Genomic DNA, 22,109 nt, shown 5'->3' on the forward strand with positions numbered 1-22,109 from the left:
TAAGAAACTGCAGGTTTCCTAGGTCCACCCTGCTCTAAGGTGCATGGACTAACATGCCCTTAACTCACTAAGTTAAAGCCTTGTTCTGAGGTGAAATCTTATTGTCCCCTTTGAGAGCATATGTCATCACAGCTAGTCATTGCCAAGCTGTTCATTAAAGCAATGTTTCTGAAGCTAAACTGATACAAGAATAAAGAACAGGAGGCCGGTGACATAAAGGCACTTGGCACCCAGTCTGACGACCTGAGTTTGGTCCCTGGGGCCCACAGAGTGGAAGGTGAGAACTGACTTTCACAAGCTATAAGCCCCTGAACTGTACGCGCCTGGGTATGCGCCTGCACACACACTCCAAGACACTATTTGTGGAGACTCTGAGGAGATGTTCCCCAGCAGAGTCGAGGATCCGGTATTAGCAGGTTCCCTGGGGTTATTCTCCAGACAGGCAGAGAGCAGCTGCACTTAGAAGTGCTGTCTGGAACTGTTCCTGTCAGCATCTGGTCATAGTGTGTGCTCAATGAATGCTACCAGCTAATAGTTCATGTAAGAAACTGGGATCAGCCCGGCGTTGTTAGCCTACCCCTAATAAAGTCCCTTATGGATAGCTGTGATCCCAAATTCTTTTTGTTTGTTTGTTTTGTTTTTTGAGACAGGGTTTCTCTATATAGCCCGGGCTGTCCTGGAACTCACTTTGTAGACCAGGCTGGCCTCGAACTCAGAAATCCACCTGCCTCTGCCTCCCGAGTGCTGGGATTAAAGGCATGCACCACCACCGCCCGACTCTGAGTGTCTTTAAAAACAAGTCTCTGGGGCTGGAGAGATGGCTCAGTGGTTAAGAGCTCTTCCAGAGGACCCTAGTTCAGTTCTCAGCGCCAACTCACAGCTGTCTATAATTCCAGTTCCAGAAGATCTGGCGCCTTCACACAGACATACAGACCACCAGTACATATAACAATAAATAAATCTTAAAGAAAAGAAAAGAAAAAAGAAAAGGAAGAGAAATGAAAAAAAGAAACAAGTCTCTGCTGGGTGTAGTGGTCACACCTTTAATCCCATCACTGCAAAGGTAGAGGCAGTACTCTGAGTTCCAGGCCAGCCTGGTCTACGTAATGAGTTCTAAAACAGCCAGAGCTACATAGTACAGAGATACCCTGGCCCAAAAAAACCAAAAAACAAGAAAAAGAAGGAAAGAAGGGAGGGAGGAAGGAAGGAAGGAAGGAAGGAAGGAAGGAAGGAAGGAAGGAAGGAAGGAAGGAAGGAAGGAAGGAAGGACAAAACTGTTAAGGGTAGGGCTGGGCAAGAGAAAGTAGCTGAGGTTAAGAGAGCATACTGTTCTTTGAGAGGACCTGGGTTCAGTTCCCAGCACCCATGTCAGGCAGTGTCATAGCCACCTGTAACTCCAGTTCCAAGGGATCCAACACCTTATCGACTCCACAGGAATCTATATCCACGTGCACATACCCTCCCTAAACACACACACACACACACACACACACACACACACACATTTATGTAAACCATATCAGCCATTGCACACATAGATTATTAAAAACCATAAAAATAATTTTCAAAAAAGAAATATTAAGGTATTATGAGATAAATTGGCATGATCCAGATGATGCTTGCTCCCGATTGCCAGTGGCCCAGCTATGCAGGTGTCTAAGGAAACTAGTTCTGTGTTTGAGCTCTTACCTCAGTTTCCTTCCCAATGTCCTTGGCAACAGGGTTATGTCTGCAAAAGCAGCCAGAATCACACTCATGTCCAGCTTCCAGGCCATGACTGAGCGTGCTCGTGAGGCCACAGTAAGTCTAACCTTACTCATGACGTCACTACTGCTCCATGTGGGAACAGTTCATGACTGGACATCTCTCTAAGGCCAGGCACTGTACTGGTGCTGAGTTCTGAGGATTCAGAGAAATATTTATAAAGATGTGGCCCTACCCAGCCTTAAGAGAAAAGTAGACTTATAAATCCATAGCTGTGGAAGGGCTGGTAAGAGCAGTTAAGTTCAGGGAGAGTAGGGCCCTTGAAGCCATTGCCAAAAGCCCAACTTGGGGCAAGGGGTAATTGGTGAAGCTAATGATGAGTTTTGAAAGAATTGGACTAAGCTGGGTGGTATCCAAAACCATCCACAATTTGTACAGCACAGACTATAGCAGTTACTGTAGACAACTATTAGACATAAACATTGCATCAACATGCAGTGGCTATTAGTGTCAACCAGATGGAAACCTACCCCAAAATAACTTAGGCAGAGCTGCGGGGGAGAGAGATCTAATCAGAACAGCAAAATCAAAGGTCACATACCCCATTCTCAGAGGAAAAGAAAAGAGACCCTCCCACCACAAACCAGACAGTGTGGATGGGGACCCCAGATTTCCTTCGATTTTGACCATCCTTTGGGTGGCAGCCTGTGGGAAGAAGGACTGAGGTATAGCTCGGTTGGTACAGCACTTGCCTTGCATGCACAAAGCCGTGGTTTGATCCAGAGCACCACATAAAGCCAAGTCTGCTGTTTCAAGCCTCTAAGCCCAACAGTTGGGAGGCAGTGTCATAGAAATCCAAGGTCACCCTTGGCTGCATAGCCAGTTCAAGGCCAGCACTGGCTTCAGGTAAAATGAGATTAGATGGTTTGAGCACACATGGGTGATTTAAACTTTAGTAAAGTTGACTGAGAGAGAAGTCTTCCATACTGACGAAAATCTCAGTCACGCGTTTGAAGCAGGTTGTCTTCACCCCTCTTGGTCCACGCTGATGGCCCTCTTCTCTCCTGGCTTCTAGTTATTGTTTATATAGCCATGATCCTGAACTTAGCTGAAGGAGCAGGTAGAGGGAAAAGACTCATTACCAATGGTGTGGCATCAGGATCGAGGACAGAAAGCCTGGGCTCATCCTCCTGAAGGGTACAGAGGAACACCTTACTGGAGGTGGGCTTGGCAAGGGTCTTTCCACCCTAGGAGAAGTGATACGTACGGACACTTGGGCAGAAAAAGGGATTCAGTTCCCAAGCACTAGCCTGCCACTGCTGGTTAGGGGCATGTCTGGAGACTGCCGGTGTCCATCTTGCTGGTATGGCCTCTGCAGTGTGGGCTGTACCATCCACACATTCTTTATTTGAACAGCACAAGTTGGGTTTTAAACTCTAGGATAGTCCTCACTTTCTGACTAGCTACTGGATGTGATGGTGGCTGCCATCCCAGCACTCGGGAGGCTGAAGAAAGAATATTGATGGCCATGAGTTCTAGTCAACCCGGGCTGATGTTCAGATCACACTTCAAAATAAAGGGAGGGGCTTTGGTAAGATGGCTCAATGGGAAATGGCACTTGCTGCCAAGAGTGACAACTTCCAGTTCCCTCCCTGGAACCTGTATGGTTGGAGGAGAGAAATGAACCCTACAAGCTGTCCCATGCCTTTTAATGTGCACAAGAACACAGCACATAAACGTGTGTGTGTGTGTGTGTGTGTGTGTGTGTGTGTGTGTGTGTGTGTGTGTATCAAGAATTTGTTCAAGCCTTGTAGTACATGAGTAGATTTGAGATGCTTAGGAGGCTGAGCCAGAACATCATGATCTCAAGGCCTGCCTGAGCTACATGGTGACTCTGGGTAACTTAGCAAAACCCTGCCTCAAAATCAAAATCAAATCAAATCAAATAAAAATGGGTAGGGATGAACTCAGAGCTACACCTCTTGCTTAGCAGACACGAGGCCATGGGCACCAATTTGTCTTAGTCAGGGTCTCTATTCCTGCACAAAAATCATGACCAAGAAGCAAGTTGGGGAGGAAAGGGTTTATTTAGCTTATACTTCCACATTGCTGTTCATCACCAAAGAAAGTCAGAACTGGAACTCAAGTAGGGCAGGAAACAAGAGCTGATGCAGAGGCCATGGAGGGATGTTCTTTACTGGCTTGCTTAGTTAGGGTTTTACTGCTGTGAACAAACACCAAGATCAAGGCAAGTCTTATAAAAAAAACAAAAAAACAAAAAAAAAAACAACATTTAATTGGGGTTGGCTTACAGGTTCAGAGGTTCAGTCCATTATCATCAAGGTGGGAGCATGGCAGTATCCCGGCATGCATGGCAGGCATGGTGCAGGCAGAGCTGAGAGTTCTATGTCTTCATCCAAAGGCTACTAGTGAAGACTGACTTCCAGGCAACTAGGATGAGGGTCTTTTTGTTTTTTTCAAGACAGGGTTTCTCTGTATAGCCCTGGCTGTCCTGGAACTCACTTTGTAGACCAGGCTGGCCTCAAACTCAGAAATCTGCCTGCCTCTCTGGTGAGGGTCTTAAGCCCATATCCACAGTGACACACCTACTCCAACCAGGTCACACCTATTCCAACAAGGCCACCTACAAATGGTGCCACTCCCTGGTCTAAGAATATACAAACCATGACAGGCACTATCCTCAGTACACACCACACAGAAAAGGGGCCAGCCTAGACTACATAACAAGATCTTATCTGAATAAAAAGAGATGAATTAAGAACTAACCATAGGGAGCTAGAGAGATGGCTCAGCGGTTAAGAACACTGACTGCTCTTCGAAAAGTCCTGAGTTCAAATCCCAGCAACCACCAGCAACTCACAACCATCAATAACAAGATCTGGCGCCCTCTTTTGGTATGTCTGAAGACAGCTACAGTGTACTTACATATAATAAATAAATCTTAGAAGAAGAAGAAAGAAGAAGAAGAAGAAGAAGAAGAAGAAGAAGAAGAAGAAGAAGAAGAAGAAGAAGAAGAAGAAGAAGAAGAAGGGAAGGAAGGAAGGAAGGAAGGAAGGAAGGAAGAAGAAGAAGAAGAAGAAGAAGAAGAAGAAGAAGAAGAAGAAGAAGAAGAAGAAGAAGAAGAACAACAACAACAACAACAACAACAACAACAACAACAACAAGAACAAGAACAAGAAGAACAAGAACAAGAACAAGAAGAAGAAGAAGAAGAAGAAGAACAACAACAACAACAACAACAACAACAAACCATAGGCCGGCCAGTGGTGGCTCATGCCTTTAATCCCAGAGGGAGCAGAGGTAGGCAGATTTCTGAGTTCGAGGCCAGCCTAGTCTACAGAGTGAGTTCCAGGACAGCCAGGACTACACAGAGAAACCTTGTCTCAAAAAAAACCCCCAAAAAAAAACAAAAACAAAAAACAAACAAAAAAACAGCACTCATAGCTTCGCAGATTAGAAATCTCTCTCAAATCTGTGTTTCCATAGAAATGAACTCCCTCTCGGTGTCTGCTCTTGGAATTAAACAGCATACATTGTGCTTTCAGAACCCTTGTGCCTTACTTAGATTATTACTTTGGAGAAAGGCTGTAAGGTTGGGGCTAAGTATTGTTTTTGTTTTTTGTTTTTTGTTTTTTTGTTTTTTTGTTTTTTTTTTTTGAGACAGGGTTTCTCTGTATAGCCCTGGCTGTCCTGGAATTCACTGCGTAGACCAGGCTGGCCTCGAACTCAGAAATCCGCCTGCCTCTGCCTCCCAAGTGCTGGGACTAAAGGGGGCTAAGTATTGTAAGGGGTTATGGAATTCCACACGAAGACCTCCCAATTTATGTCAAGACTATATTTTCAAAGGTATTGATGTGTTAGAATGGCGGGTTGCATCTCAACAGCACACTAGACCAAGACAGTTCCACGTGGAAGAGGTTTTATTGGGAGGGAGAGACAAGGTGGTGGCAGAAAGAGAAGAGGGGGAGAAGAGAAAGAGAGGGTGGCGAGGAAGGTGGTGGTAGAAAGAGAAAGTGAGAAAAGATGGGGGGCTGTTCCCCTTATTTATATGGAAAATGACATACCACAGGTAAAGGTGGGAGATGAGCCAAGTGGATTATGGGAATATGGTGCCTGTTGTCTTGGCAACAGGTCTGCAGGTCGTTCTGTCGCCTATGTGATGTCATAGGTTTGGGAGGTCCTGATGCCAACAGGTATTTTTCCTTTTTACTGTACTTTTTTAAGCAAAGCTAGTGAGATTTTAAGTGCATTGTAAGTGCGTTGAACTGTTTTGCTGAGGGCTACACTTGTGTTGGGAGGAGGGTTGTTATTTCATCTAGGTCTCATAGGAAACCCCAACCAGGAAAGAAAGTGTTACACTAGTGGGATAAGAAGTACTTATCTGCCAGGCGAGGTGGCACAGGCCTTTAATCCCCGCACTCGGGAGGCAGAGGCAGGTGGACATCTGAGTTCGAGGCCAGCCTGGTCTACAGAGTGAGTTCCAGGGCTACCCAGAGAAACCCTGTCTTGTCAAACAAAACAAAAAAGTACTTATCTCTTGGGGAGACAAGAGGAGAAGCTGGCACCCACAGATTGAAGTTTAGCTCCTGTAGCACCTGCTCTGAGGCTGCCTCCAGACACACTGCTCTAGGCTTAAGAGGGATTCAGCTTTGCCCTTCAAGAAAGAAAACCAGGGACTTGGTGTGATGGTGTACAACTTTAATCCCAACATTCAGGAGACAGTGGCAGATGAGATGAGTCTCTGTGAGTTCAAGGCCAGCATGGTGAGTTCCAGAACAGCCAGGGCAAGGGGTTGGTGGTGATGCAGAGATCATGCGGCTATGGAGGTGGCTTGGTGGGTAAGGTGCCTGCTTTGTAAGCATGAAGACCTGAGTTCGGATGGCCAACCTCCGCAGAAGGCAAATGTCTAATCTCAACACTGCGGGGCAGAGACAGGAGATCCCAGGCTCTCAAGTCAGCCAGTTTAGTGGATTGGTGAGCTCCGGGTTCAGAGAGAGACACAGGCTCAACAAATAAATGTGGGAACAAATAAGGATAATGAGAGAGGAAGATATCCAACATAAGCCTTTCGCCTCCACAAAAACATGCGTAGGCAAGCTCGCACCTCAGATTGCTAGGAGACTGTCAGCTTAAGGCAATTTCTCTTGCCCGCTACTCTGCCAGGTACTTGATATGTTGGTCTAATACCAAATTACAATGTTTCAAGAATTAATCACTTTCCCAAGCTGGTGTAGATACACACCTATCGTCCTAGTACTCACAAGGCTGACACAGGGGCATCACTGGAAATTCAAGGTCAGCCTAGGCTACATTGTGAGAACCTGTCTTAAATAAAGAAAAACAGCAAACAAATAACAACAGCCTCACACTACTCCCAGAATGCCCCAGGTAGTCACGACTTCTGCTGCCTCTACATGGCTTCTAGAGTAATCATTTTTCATCTCAGTGTGAGTTTTAAAATTAAACCTTGATTTTATTGTAAAGTTTGCAGGCCTGTGAAAAGTACTTAGTATAGACATTGCAACTTTCCCTTATTTATTTGTGCATTCATTTTTGGCTCATTAATGTTGTAGCCCAGGCTGGCCTCCAGCTACATAGCAAAGGATGGTCTTGCCTAAACTCTTGATCCTCCTGACCTACCTGCTGAGAGCAGACTGCAGGAATGTGTGGCCACACCTGTTTTCTTACCATTTTGTATTCACTTTTAAAGCAACAGTCATTTATTCATTAATTGATCTAGCGGCTTTCTAGGAATTATTTTCCTAAAGAAACAAAGGCTCTTGATGAAAATATATTGTTTGAAATTCTTAAAGAATTTAAAAAAAATTTTTTTTAAAAAAGAAAGAATAAGGAAAGATTTTTAAAAGAAGTACAGATCAAGCTAGACCCTGTATCTTCCTAGGATGTTTTGCTAGCACACATGCAAGCTTACTGTTACATGCACAGAACTCGCCTGCTAATTGTGCCCTTAGATCAATGGTTATTTGCTCTTGGATGACACTAGACAGCTGGAGGTTTACCCATTGGTTCCTGTGGGTGGCATGTGATTATGGCACAGTAGACAGAGAACGCATGTCATTCCCACTTACCTAGCAGACTGCAGCTGGTCAGAGAGGCAGCTTCGCAATGCAACATGGTGGCCAGCCTGGGAGCCCTTAGGTAGATGTGTGTGTCCACTGTCCTCTACGTGCAGTGGTGACCATTATTCTCAAGGGGCATTGTTGGGAATGTCTGCCTGTAGTACTAAGGCTGCTCCTACCTCCGTGGCCCACCCGATAGATACACCTGACTACTAGGTGGCACTCATGGCCATGTTAGCTGCCATAGAGAAGGCTGGCGGGCCTTTGCCTTGTGCTAGAGAAGAGCCAGCTAGCCCATTGCACCTGTCTGTAGGCCCCAGGATGGAGGGAAGCGACATCAATATGTATTACTGTGCAGACAGGTGGCACGTGTCCCAGTACTTAGAAACTGACACCTGGGAGAACTGCTAAAAGGTCCCGGCAAGTCTGGGCTACAAAGTAAAATACTGTGTATAAATAAATAAATCCAAAAAATAAAAAAGAAATAAAATAATGAAAGAAAGATCATCCCATCAGAGTGAGATGGCCCCAGCAGTAGTGAGTAGACTGTGTACCCCAGAAATAGGAGGATACACCACAGAAAGCCTGTGCGAAGACCCCTGGCAGGGTATCCTGGAAGCACCAAAGGAGGATCCCATGTAAGTGCTGACTATCGACTGTCCTGGTAAACTGTTTGCTTGATTTAGTTGAGGGACTTGTTTCACTTTTGAGATATCACCCAGGCTGGCCTTGAACACCTCACCTCACTTCACCCACCCACACCCCTCTCCTAAGTACCTGGAATGCAGACGTGAGTCATCATGCCTACCTTGGTTTTTTCATGTGTTTTATTTTTTAAGGAATGTATTGCTTTTGTTGTTTTGTTTTGTTTTGTTTTTTAAGACAGGACATACATACACATTACTTGGCTGGAGTGAGCAAGTTTTTTTGTTTGTTTGTTTTGTCACGCCTACTAAAAATAAGTTTCTGAATCTAAAAGAAGAAAGAAAAGTTCTAAGCTCTGGCCCGTAGCCCACTTAGAGCCTTCAGTCTTGATGAAAGAGTGTTCCTGGGGCTAAGCTGGTTCAGTTGTTAAAGGCACTTGCCCTTAAGCCTCATGACTTGCATTTAATTCCCCAGAACCAATGTGCTAGAAGGAAAGGACTGACCCCCAAAAGTTATCCTCTGACCTACACACACACACACACACACACACACACACACACACACAAAAGGTGAGGCATATTTCAATGCAAGTAATAGCAACAGCCATTTTTACTGGCCCTGCAGTGTTGAAGGTTGCTGAGCCTTTCTCATTCACATCTTACTCTTCCAGGATATGTCAGCCTAAAGCTGACAGATTTCCCCCACCCAAAGCTTTTTTGAAATGACTGACGTCGTTTCTCCTGCAGGCACATGTACCCCACTGAACGCTCCCCTGAGAATCTTTCTTCTCAGGCTCCTGGAGCCGTGAAGCATGGGTGTAGTTTATACCGGAAACGCTCCATGAATACTTCTCTTCCTTGACTAAAAGACTGTTTAACATAGCCCATAGGACTCTTCACCACTCCACGAATATGACGGTCATAAGTGCTGTTATCATGTAGAAATCGAGGGGTCCATCCGGCGAGCAATCTGTTAGGGTGCAGCCAGCCAGGTGCATGTTGGCCGAAAGCCTCAAATCATGAGCTGGAAAGATGGCTCAGGAGTTAAGAGTGTGTACTGAACTTGCAGAGTTTGGCTCCCAGCACCTATGTCCCCATCTCAGGCAGCTCGTAACTGCCTGGAGCTGAATCTGCAGGGAGGTTTGTGACTCTGGCCTCTGGCCTCCCTCAGGCACCAGCAATCATGTGTCATACCTATACCCAGGCACACAGTTTTTAAAAATAAGTCTTAAAAAGGAACTTTAACGTCAAAGCTGCCTGAGGTCTTGGTCCTCTCAGCAACCAACAAGAAAATAGGCCTGCTGAGAAGGCAGAGACGGGTGATCTCTGTGACTCTGGCGCCAGCCTGGTCTACGTAGTGAGTTGTAGCCCACCAGTGTTACATGATGAGTCCTGTTGGAAGAGATAAAGAAGAAAGGAAGAAAGAACAGAAAAGGAAGGAAGGAAAAGAAAGATGGTGATGATTTAGGCAAACTCAGAAAATTAGGGGCAATGTTTGGCAGCCCCAGATAGTCTGTGACACGAGTGTGACCATCATGAGAGTTCAGACGGGACAAGCTTTATCCCACGTGCTTCAGAACAGCACTGTTTTGGATTTGGGATATTTTATTCAGATTATAGGATATTTACATATGTGGAAGGGAATTCACTCAAGCTTCATATTTATTTTATTTATACACACACATATAAAACAAGATAATTTCATACAGTATTACTGGTAATTTTCTCATGAGCAGATTTGTAGTATGAAATTTTCCACTTTGAATATTATGCCACAAAACGTGCAGCAGATGTTTTTCAGATTTGGGAATTATTTTGTGTTTCCTGATTTAAGGATGCTCAACTGAAATACATGGCTGTCTGGCCAAGCTGGGACACACAGCGTGAGAGCACAGCTTACGTGGAAGCCCTTGGGTCATTCACACACACACACACACACACACACACAGTTCTCTTCTTTCATTCCCAGTGCCACACTGATGACACAGAACACAGCAGTTGGTGATGGCAGGTGTTTCCAGCGAGCTGCAGCATGGTGCTCATCAGTACTTGGGCAGGAAGTCATCCTTGCCTACAATACAGAAATTAAGGCCAGACTGGACTATGAGAAACTGTCTCCATTAATTAATTAGTCATATAGCTTCTTTCCCCTTCCCTAGTTAGACCTGGACATATATATATATATTTTTATCATATAATACATAAAGACATTTTGCATGTTTTGTAGCTTCACATTTCTGGATCATTGCCCAAGTACCTCAGGCCTTCCTTTCCTACCTTGGGGTGACATGGGTCTGAAGGGCCTTGAAAGCCTCTTAGATCGGTTTCCCTCAGAGCCTGGGCAGGATTCAGTTCTGTGCCTGTGGAGTCTCAGCTCTCTCCACAGACTAGCTTTCACAGGATTCAAGAGATCCCAAAGAGATGGGGAAAGCTTTGGGCCAGTCATCTCCTAAGTTTCTCCCTTCCCTTCTCCCTTCTCCCTTCTCCCTTCTCCCTTCTCCCTTCTCCCTTCTCCCTTCTCCCTTCTCCCTTCTCCCTTCTCCCTTCTCCCTTCTCCCTTCTCCCTTCTCCCTTCCCTTCTCCTTTCCCTTCCCTTCCCTTCTCCCTTCTCTTCCCTTCTTTCTTCCCTTCCCTTCTTCCTTCCCTTCCCTTTCCTTCCCTTCTTCCTTCCCTTTTTCCTTTCCTTCTTCCTTTCCTTTTCCTTTCCTTTTTCCTTCCCTTTTTCCTTCCCTTTTTCCTTTCCTCTTTCTTTCTTTCTTTCTTTCTTTCTTTCTTTCTTTCTTTCTTCCTTTCCTTTCCTTTCCTTTCCTTTCCTTTCCTTTCCTTTCCTTTCCTTTCTTTCTTTCTTTCTTTCTTTCTTTTTTTTTTTTGGTTTTTCAAGACAGGGTTTCTCTGTGTAGCCCTGGCTGTCCTGGAACTCGCTCTGTAGACCAGGCTGGCCTCGAACTCAGAAATCCGCCTGCCTCTGCCTCCCGAGTGCTGGGATTAAAGGCGTGTGCCACCATGCCCGGCTCTTTCTTTCTTTCTTTCTTTCTTTCTTTCTTTCTTTCTTTCTTCCTTTCCTTTCCTTTCCTTTCTTTCTTTCTTTCTTTTTTTTTTTTTTTTTTTTTTTTTTGGTTTTTCAAGACAGGGTTTCTCTGTGTAGCCCTGGCTGTCCTGGAACTCGCTCTGTAGACCAGGCTGGCCTCGAACTCAGAAATCCGCCTGCCTCTGCCTCCCGAGTGCTGGGATTAAAGGCGTGTGCCACCATGCCCGGCTCTTTCTTTCTTTCTTTCTTTCTTTCTTTCTTTCTTTCTTTCTTTCTTTCTTTCTTTCTTTCTGTTGTTCTTGTTTTTCTTGTTGTATTGATTTTTATTTCTTGGAACAGGGTTTCTTTGTGTAGCCTTGACTGTCCTGGAACTTACTCTTTAGACAGTCTGACCTCAAACTCAGAGATCCATTGGCCTCCATCTCCAGAGTGCTGGGATTACAGTCTCGTGCCACCATGCCTGGCATTTCCTTCCCATCTTAATCCCAGGGATTTCCACTGATGCCCACAGTTTTAGAGTCCCATTTTAGAGAGAGTGCTGCCTTCCGTTTGTTCCATGCCTTGTTTTTGTTTGTTTTCTTTTCTCTGAGACAGGGTTTCTCTGTGTAGCCCTGGCTGTCCTGGACCTCCCTCTGTAGGCCAGGCTGGCCTCAAACTCAGAGATTCCCCTGCCTCTGCCTCCTGAGTGCTGGGATTAAAGGCATGTCACACCACTACCTAGCTGTTCTGTGCCATTTTGAGGTCTACCATAATGACAAAATAGAAACCTCAGATTTGATCAGGTGACACTGAAGCCACTGAATCAAGTGTATAGCATCTGTAAGATGTCAATAACTCACCTGTTTAAGGAACAGTTTTGCCAGGTGACAGCCCTGAGACCTTAATGAAGCAGTGGCATCCTTACATAAGGATGGCATTGACTGTAAGACTAACATAAGACTCAGTTCTACTAGACATTATATTCCATGAATATGACATGACACCCAGTCCCACTTAGCTCTTGAGTATTGACCAAAATTCTGTTTCTATGAGAACTGTGACAACTGGACATCTCTACCAGCGAGTTACTTAGATAATTCATGCTTTACTCTTAAGCCATTATTATTCAAACAACGGTAGGGTACTATATTTTTCTTATTGTAAAATATTGCTTAAACCAAGCGTGGTGGCTCAGACCACTAATCTCAGCAATCAGAAAACAAAGTCAGACAAATCTCTGTGAGTTCAAGACCACCCCAGTCTACAAATCAAGTTCTATGCCAGCCAGGGTTACATAGCCTAAGGAAAGAAAACAAATGCTTAAAATCCAAACATAATGGTACATACCAATAATCTTAACCCTCAGGAGGCAAATGTAGGAGAGTTCCTATAAATTCAAGGCCATCCTGGTCATCATATCAAGTCCCAGATTACCCAGGGCTATTTAGTGACCCTTCCTCAAAATAAATCAACCAAAACAAATTGTCTTTAAAAAATTAATTGGAGGGGGGGTAGCTGGAGAGATGGCTAGGCGGTTAAGAGCACTGACTGCTCTTCTAAAGGTCCTGAGTTCAAATCCCAGCAACCACATGGTGGCTTACAACCATCCATAATGAGATCTGACGCTCTCTTCTGGTGTGTCTGAAGACAGCTACAATGTACTTACATATATAATAAATAAATCTTTTTAAAAAAATTAATTGGGAGCCAGGCGTGGTGGCGCATGCCTTGAATCCTAGCACTTCGGAGACAGAGGCAGGTGGATTTCTGAGTTCGAGGCCAGCCTGGTCTACAAAGTGAGTTCCAGGACAGCCAGGGCTATACAGAGAAACCCTGTCTCAAAAATAAAAACAAAAATTAATTGGGGGTTGGCAAGATGCCTCAGTTGGTAAGAACACTGACTGTTCTTCTGAAGGTCTTGAGTTCAAATCCCAGCAACCACATGGTGGCTCACAACCATCCGTAATGAGATCTGATGCCCTCTTCTGGTGCGTCTGAAGTCAGCTACGGTGTACTTTATCTATAATAACAAATAAATCTTTTTTAAAAATTAATTGAAGTCTTTAAATTAAGTCTTTTGATAAGCACAGGCATAAGCTAGCGGTTTTAATATTGATTTAATCTGCTTAACACTGGTCTAAGCTGGACTGTTTCTTGTTTGCAGGGAGCAGATGCAGAGGACGGCTGATTAAAGTGAAGTGACCAGATCTTAGCTGAAATGGCGAGACCCTGGAAGGCATTACCATGAGCAAGCTGCCTCCATTCTAAAGCAGCAGAGAGGGACTGTGGCCTTGACTGTGCTGCCGTGAGCTGCGGGTCCTGATCATGACACACTTTTTCACGAGACTGCTGCAGAATTCTGCGGCTTCTGGTTGGGATGAACAGTTGCCTCGGCTAAAGCCCAGCATCATCACTGGCTCTGACTCTGTTTGCAGAAACAGAGCTGCTGTCTCTGCTTCCTGCTCATATCCCTCATCCCCACAGAGGCTTAGCTGCAAGCTCCTGTGGTCTCATCTAATGAGTAGAAACAAAGGTTTAGCTTGTCATCTTAACTCGTGATTTACTTATGCTAATTTGCCTCTTCAAATAAACCAGAAAACATTAGCAGTGTAATTAACTTCCTCGCAATGAACTATTCATACTCTGCCGCTGGGAATTACTGCGTTCTGTTCTGTGTGACTCAGTCAAGTAGACCTCGCATCCCTGCCTCTAGATTGATCTGCTGTTAGTCCTTGGTGATTCGGAGGAGTCCATTTACAGACTTTGTAATCTACTTGGAGTCCTAACAGGCGTTGATTCTGAGTTTGACAAGCGCACACTGCTCAGCAAGTATGCCTTGGTCTCCACAGGAACAAGTAACCCTCGAGTTTGAGTTCCACCCATGCTAGCTCACATTACTGGGACGCTAACTGGGAGTGGTGGGCATCTCAGCAGATCGGAATCACCCGTTCCCTACCCCCCTAGACTGCAGGTGAGGAGGTGGAAACCCTAGACCACACTGTAGACTGTAGAGATGAGCAAGTTCGATCGGCCTCAGCCTTATCAGAAGCAAGTTACAAGTTTGGTTAGCCTTTCTCTCACCTTCGTACCAACCTGCACAGTGGCTCAGCCTGCAGCGGCTGTGTGCAGCTCGGGAACTTAAAGCAAATGACCTGGGAATCAGACACAGAAGTGCTTAGCTTGAGTTTCCCAGCCTCTACCTCCTATTGGCTGAAGTTCTGTAGCTAAGAAAGCAGCTGTGGCTGAGAGCATCAAGAGTCCTCAGAGCATGCAATGGGCTGGGAAGGGAGATGGATGGTCATCACCAAGCACCGTAGAGTCGTCTGTTGAAAGCAAAGGAAACTACCACGAAGGGTCAGCAATAGACATAGCTTAGCATTCTAGGACTATAACTCGATGCAGCAGAATGTTCAGTAATTACCCAGAATTTAATGGGCCCTAATTTAAAATGTTATTTAATTAGTGAGGATTTTAACTGATATTCCTTTTGAGTAGATGCAATCCCAAAGTGCATTAACTCTTGTGGCTATTCTAAAGTGCAGAATGCCTCAATTTTATGTTGATGGTGTATTCCAATGACTGGTATTAAGCTTTTTGAGATTCTGTAGGGTTTTTAGAATTTATAATGTATCCAAAATACATGGTTTTGGTAGGCTCTCATCTCCCAGTTCATGAGAAGCCACCAACCTCAGTGTCCTCTGTGAATGGTACCCAAAAGAAGGTCTCAAGCAGCAAAAACCAAATGAAGCCCAAATGAAAGTGCACCTTAGAAGACAAAGATAACAGCATTAATGCTCTCCAAGTGCGATCTTGCTTACTTTTGATGGAATGGCGGCGTTAAATACACATTTTGAAATGATGTGGTGGTGTGTCTTTATTCATACGTCATCCTTTTAGGGAATGCCACTGGAAGTCTATTCATGAAGAAATTGTGATACCTTGTGCATCAAGTTCCTCAGGGACCCTGCCTCTTTCCAGGACTAGTGGGCAATTGCTGGGCCCAGAATGGTGTGATCCTATCAGAGCTTCCTACACACCAAGAACGCAGTGATTTACAAACATAATTTTCTTACAATTACACATACTACTTTTGTGGCCCTTTAAGTCTAGTATTCATATCGTTAGTTGGAGTTAGCCCAAGAGGTAAGTGAACTAGAAAACTAAGACTTCAGAATGGTCTTACGGATAGATGTTTCTAACTAAGGCAGCTGCCTGAGGAGCAAGCAGAGACATGGTGGATGCTGCACACATTTACTCTCTATATCTAATCTAACTTTATTTTGTTCTTTAGTTCAGCTTTTCACGGTGTCCTGTTACAATATGGGAATCTGGGCTGAGGGTGTATCTCAGATGGCAGTGCACCCTCTTCTGACTTCCGAGGGTTCTAAATGTGCGTGAACTTTCTTTTCTTCCTATCTTCCTTCCTTCCTTCCTTCCTTCCTTCCTTCCTTCCTTCCTTCCTCCCTCCCTTTCCTTCCTTTCCTTTCCTTCCCTTTCCTTTCCTTCCTTCCTTCTTCCTTCTTCCTTCCTTTCTTTCTTTGTTTTGTTTTTGTTTTTTGTTTTTTCGGGACAAGGTTTCTCTGTGTAGCCCTAGCTGTCCTGGAACTCACTCTGTAGACCAGGCTGGCCTCGAACTCAGAGATCTGCCTGCCTCTGCCTCCCAAGTGCTGGGATTAAAGGCATGTGTCACCACTGCCCAACTGAACTTTATTTTCTTATAAAGGCAAACATTTAATTGGGGTTGGCTTACAGTTTCAGAGGTTTAGTCCATTATCATCATAGCAGGAAGTATGGCAGCCTGCAGGAAGACATGGTGCTGGAGAAGGAGCTGAGAGTTCTGCATCTTGATTCCAAGGCAGCCAGGAGAAGGCTGAACTATATTTTGAAACAATAAAAGTTACAATAAAGAAAATTAAAGAAGATTTATTTACTTATTCATTTATTTTATGTGTGTGTTTGCCTGCACTAATTTATATGTACCACACAGATGTAACAACCCAAGTGGGCCAGCACAGAACCTTAGATCTCCTAGACCTGGAGTTGTGAGCCACCAAGTGAGTTCTCTGCAAGAGCAGTAAGTGCTCTTAGTGCTAGAGCCATCTCTCCAGTTTCCAGAATTAAAGCCTTTCATTTGGGTTGGGTTGGTTTGGTTACTTTTTTTTTTTTTTTTTTTTTTTTTTGAGGCAAAGTTTCTCCTGGTTATCCTGGAACTCCCTCTGTAGACCAGGCTGGCCTCAAACTCAGAGATTCACCAGCCTCTGCCTCCCAAGTGTTTTTCATTTTATATTTTAATAGTATTTTTAGTTGGGGGGGGGTGTTCATCCACATGAGTGCATCAAGTCCCTCAGGAGCTGGAGTTACAGACAGTTATAAGCCACCTGATGTGAGTGCTGGGAATTGAACTTGGGTCCTATGGAAGAGTAGTGAGTGCTCTTAACCACTGAGTCCTGTCTCCAGCCCCTTCAGGGTCTCTCTATATAGTGCTGGCTGCCTAGAACTCACTATGTAGACCAGGCTGGCTTCTAGCTCATAGATATCTACCTGCCTCTACCACTTCAGTGCTGGGATTGAAGGCATGTGCCACCACACTGGCCCAATTTTTTTTCTTTTTTCTTCCCTTCCCCTTCCCCTTCCCTTTCCCCTTCCCCTTCCCCTTCCCCTTCCGCTTCCCCTTCCCCTTCCGCTTCCCCTTCCGCTTCCCCTTCCCCTTCCCCTTCCCTTCCCTTCCCCTCTCCCCCCTCCCCTCTCCCCTCTCTTTCTCTCTTTCTCTCTCTTCTCTTCTCTTCTCTTCTCTTCTTTCTCTTCTCTTCTCTTCTTTCTCTTCTCCTCTCCTCTCCTCTCCTCTCCTCTCCTCTCCTCTCCTCTCCTCTCCTCTCCTCTCCTCTCCTCTCCTCTCCTCTCCTCTCCTCTCTTTTCTTTTCTTTTCTTTCTTTGCCAAAATTTTGGATTTTCAAGACAGGGTTTCTCTGTATAGCCCTGGCTGTCCCAGAACTCTCCCTGTAGATCAAGCTGGCCTCAAACGCACAGAGATCTGCCTGTTTCTGCCTCCTGAGTGCTGGGATTGAAGGCATGTGGCACCACTGCCCAGTCTTAAAAAAAAATTTATGTGAAAATAATGTTTTTTTAAAGAGATGGCTGCCGCCGCGGTGGTGGCACACACCTTTAATTCCAGCACTCAGGAGGCAGAGGCAGGCGGATTTCTGAGTTCGAGGCCAGCCTGATCTACACAGTGAGTTCCAGGACAGCCAGGGCTACAAAAAAAAAAAAAAAAAAAAAAACAAAAACAAAACAAAACAAACAAACAAAAAAAAAAAAAAAAACCAAGAGAGAGAGAGAGAGCTGCCTTTGCTTACAAGAGTGCTCCTCCCCTATCTTCCTGAATGAACAACTTTACTCTGCCAATTGAAATTCTGCCCTGTGTACCTCTGTAATCTCCTGTCCTAAGTCCTAGCAACCCGTCCAAGACAGCAGCTTCAAACCCCACCAACAAGGAGAAAGCGGCCATTTTAAAGACAATAAAGTGGGTCTCTTGGAGAAGCCCACACCCCAAGCCTTATATTTCCTTCTCCAGTGCCTTCTTTCTCCCTCTGCTGAAAATCTACATTTAAAATGCTTCTTAATAAATTTCAATTCTGCTTCATAATGGCTCCTCTTTCTGAATTCTGCATGAAACCAAGGGTAAGCTTTTACCTGAGTCAGGGTACCTAAGAAAATAAGGGAACTCGGCTGCTGAAACTGAGAGTTCCAGGCAGCGAAGACCATCCTATATAAGCGTCTTCCAGTCAAGAATGGAATCCAGGCAAGGGTGCCCATCCTTGCTGTCTTCTGATTACGCCTGCTGCGGGACTTGGGAATACATAAGCCTGAGATACCTCAGATGGCCGCGTGGTGGCGCAAGAGGCACCTAGAGGCTGAGGCTTTTGATCAGCTCTCCTGGCAGGTGGTTATGCAGTGTGACAGGAAAGGCCTGTGGTAAGTGGTCTCATGACTTCTCTGAACCCCAGTTCTCCCAACCAAGCTCTCAACAGCACAGAATGGAATATATTCCTTGGAATTCCAATTCTCCCCTTCCCATTAACCAGCTAGGTCAGTTGCTCTTAACACTGCACAATGATAGGTGACTGTGAGTGTTTGGAGGCTTGGGGCCCCACCCCATCATTTCTCTCTACATGTTGGGGAGCCTTGTTGCTAGAACTTACCATGTTATTGTATGTGTGTAGCACATTGTAAATGGAACTGAGCATGAAGTTAATACTAGCAAATTGAACAGTTAATAAAACAGACTTTTGCAGTTGGTCTCCTCACATGCACAGAGCCCTGGGTTCCATCGCTGGCATAAACTAGGGATATTCGCATATGCCTGACCTAAGGGGTTTTATTTAAAAGAGAATGACCCCCGTAGGTTCAACTGTTTTAATGGCTGGTCCCCAGCTGGTAGAACAGTTTGGAGAGGACTCAGAGATATGTCACTGGAGATGGACTTTGAGGTTTCAAAGGACTCCTAAAGTTCTGGTGTCCTTCTCTTTCTGCCTCATGGCTGTCTTAAGATGGAATTTCTCAGCTATAATTCCAGAGCTATCCCTACCTGCTCCCATGCTGGCCATGAGCTCTATCTAACCTTCTGTAAGCCCCACCTTAAGTTGCCTTGCTCGTGGTGTCGCGTCACAGCAATAGAAAAGCAATTAAGATAATAATGTCCGGGGCTGGGGGGGGGGGGGGGGCCTGGAGAGATGGCTCAGCGGTTAAGAGCACTGACTGCTCTTCCGAAGGTCCTGAGTTCAATTCCCGGCAACCACATGATGGCTCACAACCATCCGTAAAGAGATCTGGCGCCCTCTTCTGGAGTGTCTGAAGACAGCTACAGTGTACTTTATTTATTATACAGTGTACTGTATAATAAATAAATAAACAAATCTTTAAAAAAAATGTCCAGGGGGGCCTAGCAAACACAGAAGTGGATGCTCACAGTCAGCTATTGGATGGATCACAGGGCCCCCAATGGAGGAGCTAGAGAAAGTATCCAAGGAGCTAAAGAGATCTGCAACCCTGTAGGTGGAACAACATTATGAACTAACCAGTACCCTGGAGCTCTTGACTCTAGCTGCATATGTATCAAAAGATGGCCTAGTCAGCCATCACTGGAAAGAGAGGCCCATTGGACTTGCAAATTTTATATGCCCCAGTACAGGGGAAAGCCAGGGCCAAAAATTGGGAGTGGGTGGGTAGGGGAGTGGGAGAGAGGGTATGGGGGACTTTTGGGATAGCATTGGAAATGTAAATGAGGAAAATATCTAATAAAAAATATTAAAAAAAGATAATAATGTCAAAGAGGAAGTAAAATATTTAAAAGGGAAACTTCACTTACACGAACTTAGGAGGTTTTGCTATCCATGAAATAGCTATGAGGCCCAGACAGACAGAACCCCAAAGTTTCTAACTCAAGACAAATGCCTGGCAGATCCTTCATTTTTAAGACAGGCTCAGATGGTTCAGATGGTCCTGGAACTCAACAGTGCATAGCAGAAGGGCCTGGAGCCCATAGAGATCCACCTGCCTATTCTTCTCAGGTGATGTGACTAAAGATGTGTGCCACCGTGCCCAGCAACCCACTCTTCTATTAATTAATTAACTAACTAGTTAATTAATTAAATATGTATTTACCTGCACATATGTGTGTGCACCACAGGTATGGTTGGTGCTCTCAGAGGTTATACGAGGACATCAGATCTTCTGAAACTGGAGTTTCGAATGATTGTAAACCACCATGTAGGTGCTAGGAATTGAACCCAAGTCCTTAGCAAGAGCAACAAGTGCTGTGAACCCCTGAGCCATCTCTTCAGCACCAACCTTTTTTTTAAAAAAGACTTATTTATTTATTTATTTAAAGATTTATTTATTTATTTCATGTATGTGTGAGTATACTGTTGCTGTCTTCAGACACACCAGAAGAAGGTATCAGATCCCATTACAGATGGTTGTGAGCCACCATTGTAGTTGCTGGGAATTGAACTCAGGACCTCTGGAAGAACAGTCAGTGTTCTTACCCTCGGACCCATCTCTCCAGCCCCAAATTTATTTATTATTATACATAAGTACACATAAGTACACTGTAGCTGTCTTCAGATGCACCAGAAGAGGGCATCAGATCTCATTACAGGGAGTAGTGAGCCACCATGTAGTTGCTGGGATTTAAACTCAGGACCTTTGGAAGAGCAGTCAGTGCTCTTGCCTGTTGAGCCATCCCACCAGGCCTCAGCACCAACCTTCTTTTTTTGTTTGTTTGTTTTGTTTTGTTTTGAAGACAGGGTTTCTCTGTGTAGGGTTTCTCTGGCTGTCCTGGAACTCACTCTGTAGACCAGGCTGGCCTCGAACTCAGAAATCCACCTGCCTCTGCCTCCCAAGTGCTGGGATTAAAGGCGTGCAACACCACTGTCTGGCTAGCACCAACCTTCTTAATCCTGCAGAAAACATGGCACACATTTAGCAGGACCATCTGGTCTGCCGTAGCAGGAGGGGTAGACTCCCTTATTTCTTCATTTGACAAGAGGCTGTAGCACATGCCAGTCATAATCCTGGGTACCCGTGAAGTGAAGGAAGCTGTGAGTGAGAAAGAAAGTCCTGCCCGTTTGGAATTACGTTCCAGGAGGAAGTGGGGAATGGGAAGACATGAAAAGGGAATGCAGCAATTGAACACATTTGGCTCCTGATCATTGGGAATTAGGAACCGGGTGAATGAAACAAAGCCTAGGGTGCAGCCTCAATCCCAGCTCGTGGTTGGCTAAAACGGCCTGGAGTCTGAGGTCAATCTCAGCTACACAGGAAGTGTAAGGAGAGCTTGGGCTGAGTAGCAAGGCATTATCTCCACTAGGTGGGGGTAAGGAGGACAGAGGACTATCAAAGAGCTTTGTGGTTGGAGACAGTGTGTCTTCTTTAGGACAGTTAAAAGTTCACTTATGGGCTGGAGAGATGACTCAGCGGTTAAGAGCACTGCCTGCTCTTCCAGAGTTTCTAAGTTCAAATCCCAGCAACCACATGGTGGCTCACAAAAATCTGTAATGAGATCAGATGCCCTCTTCTGGTGTGTGTCTGAACACAGCTATGGTGTACTTGAAAGAAAGAAAGAAAGAAAGAAAGAAAGAAAGAAAGAAAGAAAGAAAGAAAGAAAGAAAGAAAGAAAGAAAGAAAGAAAGATAGTTCACTTACACGAACTTTAAATGAGGCCACTTAAAGATCTTTGGTTTTGTTTTTAAAGAGAAGTCTCACTACAATGCCCAAAGGAACCCCAGTTGCTATGCACAAAGGGGTACTCCTGCCTTCAGGGTAGCTGGAGGTCTATAGGTGCTGCCACCATCCCCGGAGGAGTTAATCTTTGACCTGAGACCTAGGGATGGAACAAAGTCAGCTTTGAAAGAAGTGCGAAAGTACGGATTGGTGGTGCAATTCAGTTGGAAAACCTTGCAAACACAAGGTTTGTCCCTAGCACAATCCCCTCGCCCCTCCTCGAGCCCGCCCCCCCCCCCCAACTCGGCTCACTCCACTATCTAGGGAGGTGGAGGCCAAAAGATAAGGAGTTTGGAGTTAGCTACATGTAGAATTACAAGTTGAGAAGATTTTTCTCAAAACAAGACCTGGGAAAAGAAGTTACATAGAGAA

At 45.0% G+C, this 22,109-nt stretch overlaps 1 protein-coding gene across 11 annotated transcripts in view; it reads left to right on the top strand.

Annotated features, from left to right (window-relative positions):
• Nucleotides 1-15,315, top strand: part of Patj (PATJ, crumbs cell polarity complex component) — a 324,044-nt gene extending 308,729 nt beyond the window's left edge. For all 11 annotated transcript variants that reach the window (XM_006502704.3, XM_006502705.3, XM_006502699.3 and 8 more), the window contains one exon: nt 13,621-15,315. In XM_006502704.3, coding sequence (XP_006502767.1) covers nt 13,621-13,648 — 28 coding nt within the window. In that variant the 3' untranslated portion in view covers nt 13,649-15,315. The remainder of the gene's footprint in view (nt 1-13,620) is intronic.
• The last annotated feature ends 6,794 nt before the right edge of the window (nt 15,316-22,109 follow it).

Source organism: Mus musculus, chromosome 4 (assembly GCF_000001635.26).
Source record: "Mus musculus strain C57BL/6J chromosome 4, GRCm38.p6 C57BL/6J".
In the NCBI taxonomy this organism is placed as follows: Eukaryota; Metazoa; Chordata; class Mammalia; order Rodentia; family Muridae; genus Mus; species Mus musculus.